Source organism: Ptiloglossa arizonensis, chromosome 2 (assembly GCF_051014685.1).
Source record: "Ptiloglossa arizonensis isolate GNS036 chromosome 2, iyPtiAriz1_principal, whole genome shotgun sequence".
NCBI lineage: Eukaryota > Metazoa > Arthropoda > Insecta > Hymenoptera > Colletidae > Ptiloglossa > Ptiloglossa arizonensis.
The window spans coordinates 8,571,962-8,582,874 of record NC_135049.1 but is presented as its reverse complement, the minus strand read 5'-3'; the positions used below and the strand labels follow the sequence as shown (position 1 = coordinate 8,582,874).

At 28.7% G+C, this 10,913-nt stretch overlaps 1 protein-coding gene across 1 annotated transcript; it reads right to left on the bottom strand.

Moving 5' to 3' along the window:
- LOC143155200 (uncharacterized) lies at positions 1-10,709 on the bottom strand. Its single transcript, XM_076327647.1, has 3 exons — positions 10,695-10,709; positions 2,195-2,662; positions 1-692 (listed from the first exon to the last, which is right to left on the bottom strand). The coding sequence occupies exons 1-3, from the start codon at positions 10,707-10,709 to the stop codon at positions 600-602; spliced, it is 576 nt and encodes a 191-aa protein (XP_076183762.1). The 3' UTR covers positions 1-599.
- Between the last annotated feature and the right edge of the window lie 204 nt (positions 10,710-10,913).

Sequence of the window (10,913 nt, the reverse complement as noted above, 5' to 3'; positions counted from 1 at the left end):
TATAAATACATAAATTAACATCAGTAATGCATACTATCACCAGGGTATAATACATGCCCTGTTTAATGTACATTTAAATAAATCTCATGAATATTTGTCGAGTTAAATTTTGAGTAGCAACACGAATAAGAAAATGATGATAATACAATTTATTAATTAAACCACAAATTGGGTCTTCTTGAGTTGTATCTCCTGCAGCAAATGAATATTTTGTTTTACAATTAGGTGGTCGGATAATTGAGGGATTACTGTATCACATTATTACACTTACTGGTAACTCTTTATAAATGTTCATTTTTAAGAACACAGAAGTTGTATTGGCGGCATCTTCGATTCATTTCAATCAATATCAAAACGAATGACAATAAAATGTAAATTTGATAGCCGAATGCGTACATCTAGATATTGTTTTACTTGCGAATAAGTTTGCCTAATATAAATTGGTAGGGAGTAATCTGTATTGCGTGTAGGATCAGTACTTTCGAAATTTTATAAACTTGCGTCTGAGTAACTATTTCGAGAAAAATCCCATCGATAAGAGATTTAGATGTTTTGAGTATTTCATTTGCAAAGAATATTATTACGTGTGATAACACAATTTAATAGGGACCGCCAGAACTCGATGGCGAACCATAAGTATCTGATGGAGGCGATTGTGGAGGAGGACCATACTCTGCACTTTGTGCTTCTTTCTGTAAAACAAGAAAAACGATAAAGTTAACCATTTTGTTCTTTGTGTTTTTCGATTATATTTGTATAATTTATAAACATTTAAAATTTGTTTAGAGTAAATTGTTACATCCATTGATATGAATTGACGAGAAATGCAAGTTAATTATCATTAACTTTATCAAATAATTATTAAGCCAAATTTATACATTTTATTAGTTTAATTATTATCGTTTGGCTATTTAGACACGTTATCGGTCTATGATTTTTTGTTCAACAGAGTAATATGTCTAATATTGTTTCAGACATAGACTTAGAACGTAATAATAATTAAAAGATAATGAAATACTTCACACGGTTACATGTATATATGTTTAAAAATTAAGAAACGAAAATTTATACAAAAAAATGTTATGTAAAATTATATTACTTTCAATAACGTTTAGAAACGTTTTTCTGTACTGTTGTGAAATATTTATTATGTCGACGCGCATTTTTTACAAGATGTATATATATTGTACAATTTACATAAATACAGTTTTCTTTCAAAAGTCTTTCTTTTAATTGGTCTTATTTTTGTTTACAAACTTGACCGTAAAAAGTGAATTGCATATATTTTGCAGAGAAATATATTTTACAGTAACCATTGTTTGTAGGTCGCCCGATTATAAGTGTAGAAGTTATCTCCGCAACTCTAATTATTTATTTCATCTAAATAATTATATTTAGTTTGTACGAGATCAAAAGAATGTAAATTGGTGTGTGTTTTTGGGTGATAAAGAAAAACAGTGTATTGAGAAATATTCGAAGAGTGTAGTTGCTCCCTTCAAGACCGTAATATTCTAATTTTATTAAAAAATATTTATTCTAAATATTCCTATATTATTATCAACATTGAACTCAGTATTAGATTTTGTTATTAGAAAGAAATCGATGAAACGAACTAAAATTAGTATTCCATTGCTGCAACAATTTTGTCTTGCTAGATTACTAAAATCACACTGTAGAGTGAGAGATAAAAACAATGAAAATTGAGGACTTATTATATTCAATCATTTGCTTCGGTCAATACGAATGCAATGTTCTCTAATCAATAGTATTCTTTCAGGTGGAAATAAAATCAATCAATTAGCCAAAGATCATGTCTTCCAATTATTTCAGATAATTATAGTTCTATTTTACTACAAGCAAAAACGTGTCTGTAATATAAGACATGATTCTTGGCGCATACCATTTACGTATATCGCTTCTAGCAATTATGTACTTTTGGAGTATCACAAATATACGAATTTTTGTAAACTGTGATCGAAGTTTTTAACTCATAAAATGTTTGAATAATTTTTCTTCAAAATTGGAAATGGTCCTATGTACATTTGGAATGTAGAATAATATTTTTTACCAGATATAATTGCATGTTACGTTGTGTGCAAAGAAATAGGGATTAATTTACGATTCAAGTACATGTATTCAAAATTATTCATAAATCGATTAATACACATTCCTTTGTATTGTAAACAGTTCTTACCTGTGTTTTATATCGGATGAAGTAGACTTCCGGTTTGCTGGGTTGCGTCGGCGCTTGTGTTGGAAGTATCACCTCTGGAGCGTCTTCCGGTTTCTTCACTAGTACGTAAATCAACGTTTTCTCTTCATCTTGTGGTGGTAGTGGTGGCAAGGCCGGAGCAGTTGGTGTTGGTGGTGTTGGTGCTTTTATGAAAACAATCTTGTAATGCTTTTGTGGCAGTGCTGGAGGTGGTATGTATTTTGGTGGTTTGTATTCCGGAGCTTCAGGGGGTGGTACGTGAACGTAAACATGCTTGTGGACGATTGGTTGTTGTTGAGGTGGTCCATAGCGGTCTGGAACAGGTGGACCATAGCTACCGGATGCACTTGGGAGACCACCGCTGCTCGATGGAGGAAAGTACGAATTCACGGGTGGTTCCGGAGCTGGCTTCGAGTATACTGTCGTCGAAGCTACAAGTAGTAGCGTGGTCTGGAAATTTATCGATTAATTTTTTCAATATGCTATAACGAAGCGATACAAAAAATACAAAGATTAGAAAAATGAAACAAATAATAGCATAAACAGATAAATAGTCACGAAATATTAAATGTGTGGAAAAAATATGTCGCTTTTATACATGGATCGACTCGGGTTATACGGTAAATTCTTAACCAGGAGAGGGTCTTTTCTTGTTTATTGTGTACAGCTTAAAGTGCAAAATCGTGCGATGTTTTAATAAAAGATAAGTTTCTATATACACAGAATATCAAGGAGTAAAAATACTCCTTAATGTTCTGTGTATATAGAAACTTATCTTGGACATCTTTGTCCATTGACGATATACACTTACGATAATGTACACTTTATGAGCATCTGGTCAAATGGAGACCAGAGCGGTAACAACTGCCACTTTGTGCAAAGTATTTTATGAGTGTTCTATAACTGTTTGTACATATAAAAAATGTAATTGAGTAGTTAAAGAATTTCTATCAGTATTATTTTTATGAGGAGTAGGTATGTTTATAGGCGTACTCACTTTGAAGTTTGTGCATTCATTTAATTTCTGTACCGAATATTGAAATATTCGAATATTAACTTTTAAGAAAAACAAAGTCCAAATGTATGAAAAATAAAATTGTCATTCTTTTATATCCTTCATATTCATATAATTCTTAATATTTATAAAATCTTATTTAAATATTGCCAGTACGTTAAGCAATTATTACATTTAATAATATGAAGTTATAAATAGAAAATTGAATATGTGGAACCAAACTTTTAATTTTGTAAAATTTCTTTTAAAATCACGATTCTATTTAGAAAATATTCCTCTAATTTGTATTTATAATATGTGTTTAACGTTTTGTGTTTTTTTTCTTTGTTGTGTGAATTGTAAAAATATTTTAAAATATCCACCCTCTTTGTATTAATATAGTATACGAAATAATGTAATCGAAATATAGTATTCTTTCTTCTCAGTATCGGTGGTAGTAGAAAAATGTACTGATTTTGCCTTAAAAGATTTAATCAGTTTAAGTATAAGAAACAAATGGATAATAATACTGATTGATCCCAAACCTTACCAATCTATTATTACTTTTATTAATATTTTACAGGTGCCTTGAGAATCGCAGTTCTTTTCTTAAATCCAGTTATGTTAAAAAATAGTAAATATTTAATTTTGAGCTACAGATACAATTGATAATTATTTTTTCAAAATTTTAAATATCATTTTCTAAATAATAATATATTTTGCTTTTTTTTAAAGGCTGAATGTAATTAACAAAAATGATCAAACAACAGTTCCATTAAATTTTGCTCGTACTTCTGATTATCCTTACGTTAAAACATTAACACGTTAAACAAGATTTGGCATGTGTAATTTTTTTATGGCTGACCATATAAACTATTTATTTCTATTTATATACGATCTAATTGACGGAAAGAAAATCAGCGTTTACAACGTATTGTCCTATTATTCATGGTCATGTACGTTTTATGAAGTTTCAATTATCGCGTAATTGTATTTTATGACTCGCAATTCCATTGACTTTTATTGTTTGTAAATATCAAATTTACACGTGGTTTATAACATTCTAAACTGTTGAAAGCTAAACTAACAAGACTAATGTCTTTTTTCCATTTAGAGATTCTTATTTTGAAGAAAAAAGAGAGAAAATGGAATTATTTCAAACAAAAGCAGTGTAATTAAGAATCCTGCTAATTATTTCCAGTGGACACATATTTAAAAAATAGTTAGCTCTTCTTACTTTTACTTAGGGTCTTCTTACTTTCCACTTTCGAGTTTACTCGCTCTATTTTTTCGTCTCTATGCTGTTGAATATACTATATTGTTTCAGGTTATTTAATTATCCAATTATTGGTTGCTTACAAAATTGAACGAATTAATACTATCTATCATGAAAATCAACTTCTCGGAGAAACTTTTCTAGAAATTAAAATAAATGTTTATAAGGTACTTTAATCAGTAATGTTAATTAATGTAATTACATGTAAATAATACGTTTGAATGGGAGTTTTTATTAAAGTCTTTTAATTAACTTGTCAGATTCTCTGTCTATTTTACTCCATTATTTCTTAAGTATTCATTATGCTTTGTTACGTAAATACAATGCAACTGGGAAATTTATTATTATGAGAAATTAATTACGACGGTAGATATCTATAAAATTATAGTAATTGTTGATTTCGTTGAAAATTATAGCTTCGAGTTCAGAATGAAATATATAATTATCAGTGGAATATCAGTCAAACATAATAATTGTGTTAAATTTTTTAGAAGTTTAAATCACGATACAGCAACCATTTGTATCACGGATGCATATATTTTAAGAAAAGATTAAAAAAATAATAATAAATGAAGTGTATCGCAGACTGTAAGAGTCGCGATGTCAATGTTAAAATATTCATTTTAGGCCAATCTTATTCCATAATGTATGCATCAAAGAATCTAGTCAATAGCGTTTCGAGGATTTTTAAAAGTTTTCCTTTGTTTCTAAATTAGTAAAATAATAATTTGATTATAATTCTTCTATTATAAAAACTACTCTTCGGCCGAATAGAAAGTTTATCCTGAAAAATCGATCCTTTTCATTGAAATCGAAGAACGGACAATGTACGCATTCTTTAAACAAATTTTACACTCATTAAATGATAATCAAAACCACATTTACATTGTTTGTATCACTTCAAATAAAAAAGCATTACCGTTACACGTAATTAAAAATATTCCGAATGAGATCGGTTGTCAATTCATTTTTATTTGGAAAATCTCATTGCCCTATTAGTGATATTATCATGAAGATTAATGAAAAAAGTAAACATGTTAATTTTTATTACTAGATGAAATGTGATTCAATGAAAATTATCACTTGAAAGTAAAATAAATATTGTACATGTAATTTCAAACCTATAATTCACTCTAGTTTATTATTTATTTTAGCATTTAATTGCAAATTCTGTTAAAGCATTGACACGATGAGCTCTTGGAATATCTTTTCAACAACAAAGAACGCGGACGGATGTTAGACGGAATAAAATTCTACGGTGAATATTGTCATCGCATCAAGCTAGTTTTGCAGGAAGTAATGATAGGAATAATCGGCGTGTCAGAAAGGATAATGAAACGGTCGTTGGTCACCGGACTACGACGAATAGTGAAATTTTCTGCAAGACGTGTAAACCAGTTAAAGGCCGGCTAAGATTGCCCGTGAGGAAAGGTTCGGGTAGCTTCGTTGAATTCCGTTGCGTATCGCGAGAAGAGAGAAGAGGAGTTGCGCAAGCGTTATAATTTAACGTGGTAGAAAATCGGTTGTGAAACGGCTGCAAGCGAGTCCTCCTTGTGTTTTTGGTACATATGTACATACATATATATGTATCCATATATTGCTTACGCGAATACGTGGCTGCGTGCATACGCATACACGATTAACTTTCTTTGGAAAAACTATTCGGCTACTTTCAAACGGCTAAATTATGTATGTATATCGCTTTACCTCGTTCTCCTTATTCGTCGAAGTAAGCGTTTAGCATTAATCGATTACTTTATTTTTACTCACAATTTTTATTCACTATAGTCCTTGATCAAAAGATTAATTTTTGTGCGAAATGAATAATCATTTCGCGGTATAGCCGAAGAGACGAATATTCTTCACGACAGAACAATTTAATGGCTAGAGTAAAATTTGTTAAATTAAAAGAATATTTTTAGTTTACTCAAAAGAGTATTCCCAAGAATATCATAACATTCTTCGCTTGAGTTCTCTTTCACAACTCGAATTTTACAACTCCTTAATATTACCCAATACAAATGCCATTGGCAACTATACATGCAATAATAAACACGGTTTTAATTTCAATAATTTTATAATTCTGAACATAGAGGATAATGTTTTTAAAGGATTATTAGCTGAAACTTTTAACAAAATCAATTTTCCATAAAGTATAAATTTTCAACTAGAAAACACAAACATTGCTCATATTTACAATTAAGTTACGATACTGGTAAACAAATTACCTTCAAAGATTAATAAAACTAAATAACTGGAATTTAAAACATTTTCATAATTAGTTAATTAATATGACATCCTTTTAACAGCACCAAAGAATATTTTTCTTCAATTTATTACCTTGTAAACATAATTTATCGCTCAACATTTTTGTACAGTTCTGTGTGTCATAATTTTGCGACGACCCAATGATGTATGTAAAGACTATTTTTGTGTATCAATGTGGCATGTATGATCGTTATTGACAATTTCCAGTCAGTGACATTTATTTTACTAATTGTTTTACTACATCGTATGCATTGTGACGTACCATGTTTACCATGTTGAAAGTCTTTTAGGTAAGAAGTTTATATGATTTTTAAAATTATTTTTTTTTCTATATGGAGGCTCTAGTGAAAAAGCTTTTTTGTATACTTTCATCAGAATTAATATTCAAGTAAAATATGACTATCGCTTGAAGTTAATGTATTTATAAAAATAACAATTTCTGACGAACCCAAGTTTCAATGAAAGGAATGAAAGTTACTCAAGACTTGTGATGTATTCTTTTATTTGGTAATTTTAGCAGGACTCTGACCATTTCAGTATAAAGATCTTGGGAAATCGTAAGACGAAACAGTTTCGGCTGTTGTGGAATTTAAGTATGGCCAATCATTTAATAATGGGATTGAGAAATTGATACTTTAGTATTAAATTATTCTAATTGAACCATACTTTTTCAATTAAAATCTGCTGAATTTTCTATTTATTTCTAGATGAAATAAATTTAATAAATATAACAATAACATTAATAATCGTTTCGAAATAATGCATTCGTAAACAAAAATAATTTCATATTTTTAAAATTAATTATTACTATGATACATTTTAATTCGTATTATGTTTCATCTATAACTTTATAGTAATTATACAAAAAATTCATTTTCCTCACAACTATTTTATGCTATAATTGATATCATTAATAATGATAATGGAATTGGTCATCCAAGATGATAAATTGCACAAATATACTGTAGACAGTAGTTACAAATTTCTCAATGATTACGTAGATAAAGATTTATTCGAAGTCTTGTTGAGGCCTTAATGATACTTGATATTTGAATTATATCGATACTACAAGAAATGTTAACGAGTTCATTTACTTAAGTAATGATAACTTATCTTGAAACCGGTTTGACACTTCTACATGATGATTGAGAATTGATATTTATTAATATATTACTAGTATGTCATTCGATAGGTTCCATCACTGATCACATTAATATTCAAAGGTTTTTCTATTTTTTCTTACGACAATGCAAAAAGTTTTAAATAATATTACTCGCATATATGTTTCCATTTAAACTGACAATAAATTACATATCATTTATTACACTTAGCTATATGGAACAGAACAATAATTAAATTAATAAGGCCGCGGTTCAAGTATTTTGTAAACTTAAGATCTAATGAGAAAGAATTAGTGATGTTTCCTTTTCTACGAATAATATAACGCTGTTTTGTTCCATTAACTTAATAATAGTATCATTTTTAAAATTTTTCACATCGTTTAGTCAAGTGTTAATAATTACTAAATTTGTTTTTATAAGAAAATACTTTCTTTTCTTTTCACTATATCTAGTTGCGTAAAATTGTTCAATTTCCCGTAAGAACTGTATCATAATATATGGAACACACTAGATTCAGCACATTGCAACTTTCGCACGCTCTTGACTATTGTAACACTTCACTTACAATTATACTTATTGTTAATTTGAATTGATCAAATACCAATATTTGTTTCTCTTTTACATTTTTAGAATCTGAAGCAATTAAATCAAACTAATTTATGGAATAGTTAAATCGTAAATAGTTGAAATATTAATATATCATCTCGTTTAATGGAAGCAATAATCTGTGATAATTAATTTTGGATAAAAAAAAAAAATTCAATACTTACAGAATTAAAATGAATCTAAGGTTTTGTTTACAGATGCAGTATAATCAACACGGTTTCTTGGATCAAATTTCTTTAAGTGCATTTCGTTAGCACTTAGCAGATTCAGAGCGTAAAATAAACTGGGTACTAGTTTACTAGACATTAGTATTCATTATTGCTAAAAAAATATTACTAACTAGATTTCTTTTCTCTTCTTGATCGGTTAAAATGAGTATATATGTATTAACTCGTTCCTTAAAAGAAATATTTATTTTCTTATTACAACAGGAACTTTTTAAATATTGTACCATTACTTTAATTTCTTTAACCAGTGAAATTATTCAAAAAGTTATTTTAAACAATCATACTGTCTATATTACTGACATCGTTTAAACGACAAGGATACATGCTTAAACGAAACTTTGAGTACTTTATTTACATTATGCAATCCTCTACAATTCAATAATATCTTTAATTGTATTTAATATTTTCACGTGAATTTAATAAATCGCATTTAAATAAACTATTGTTATAAACTCAATTTATATTTGTACAAGTAGGTATATATACTACGTTGTTGAAATGAAAGAACACAGAGAAGATTAGCGAAAAAGGATACATTTGTAGAAGCATACTACAGATTATGAAAAATGTGAAGTCGATGGATGTTGAATTTAAATTTGAAACTTTTGTAAAGTTTAAAAACGATAAATAGTCTCGAAAAAAAAGAAATGATCATCAATATCACAGTGCAAGTATTGAAAAAATAAGTTGCAAGATATTACCAAAAATTTTACATATTCGACCACATTTTGCAGTACAAGTGCAGTACAAGTGCATTATACAAATTTCAGTAAGTACTTTCACTGTATATCACTATATTCTCCTTTGGTATTTTTGCGTTCAATTTTTATTGGATTATTTTTTAGAAACAGTTCAAAAATTTTTTTGATTGGAAAGAATAGTTGTTTTAGAAAAGGATTTTTTTTATTAGAAAAAAAGGTAAGCGAAATATCTAGGAGCGGGAGACACAATAAATTTAAAGAAAGAACAATTTGGACGACTTAACGATGCAAGGCAACGATAGCATCAATCCAATGACATACTCATTGACACTAATATATATTAAGGGTCAAACTCATATGTTTAAGTGTTAAACAGGTATTGAAATAAATTGTCATTGGTATTAAATAGTAAGATGAACTTATTGACATGTCTTGTAGTATTGATACAATTCAAATATCAAATAATATTGAAATCTCAACAATACTACAATTCAATTAGTTCACTATCAGAGTTTTGGTTCGTTTTAACACATTCAAGTAATTATTGGATTATTTTTAACTATTTTTCAAACAGTATGTATATGTGTGTGATTTTTCATTTTTGAAAACCAATCCCATAACTAAGTATGAATTCTTTGTTTTTATCTGGTATCACCAAAACTGGTATCACAATTGAAAATAAACGAAGTCAACTTGGTAGTAGGACATTAGGAAAAATATTTTTAAAATATTTAAAATAGTAATATACTGATTAATTTTCAAAAAGATTATGTTACTTTTATTTATAAATAAACATTAGTCAAAATAAACGTATTGTATTGAAAATATAAATCATAAATAAAACTAGAAATACGTTCAATGAAAATTTTACTAAATCTGCTTGACAATTAACTTAGTACATTTGACAGATTCAGAAGAAACAACTGTGGAGAATTTATCGTATTTAAAACTTTTATCGTTACTGTTATGTTTAACGTTCAAACTGATTATCGAATTTCACAGGTACTAAATTACAAATGTAATTATAGTTATCAAAATTGATGTAATTGACATGTGTTAAGTCGCATGTCTTAATAAGTCTGAAATCATTCGAAGGTATTTTTTCGAATAGTTCGATGCAAAAGTATCGATTTCAAATATAAATGTATCAATGGTATCAAAACACGTCTCACGATTAGTTTTGTCACGAGCATAAAGGTGAACAGAAATCATGTTCGAATGGTAGAAATTAAAAATGGAGGATGTCGAATGTAGAATAAAGTCACAATTAATACGGGAAAAGAACTCACCAGATAGATCAACATGCTCTGTTGTTGAATTTCGCGGTGACTGGGAGGGTACGAAACCGAAATGCAGACGTTGCAAAGAGAACGTCTTTCACTGACGATCTTTCACTGTTATGTCGGCCGGATCGAGGCATTCAGACTTTTATACGAGCTGAAAGAGGGGTAAAGAAGCATCCTCGATTTTCTTTCTTCGCTTGTTCAATCATCGATCGGTCGATCTTC

Bases quoted from the DNA above. Each gene is read 5' to 3' on its own strand.
- LOC143155200 (XM_076327647.1), bottom strand. The intron at 693-2,194 runs GTAAGAACTGTT...CTTGTTTTACAG, and splicing joins TCATCCGATATAAAACACAG to AAAGAAGCACAAAGTGCAGA.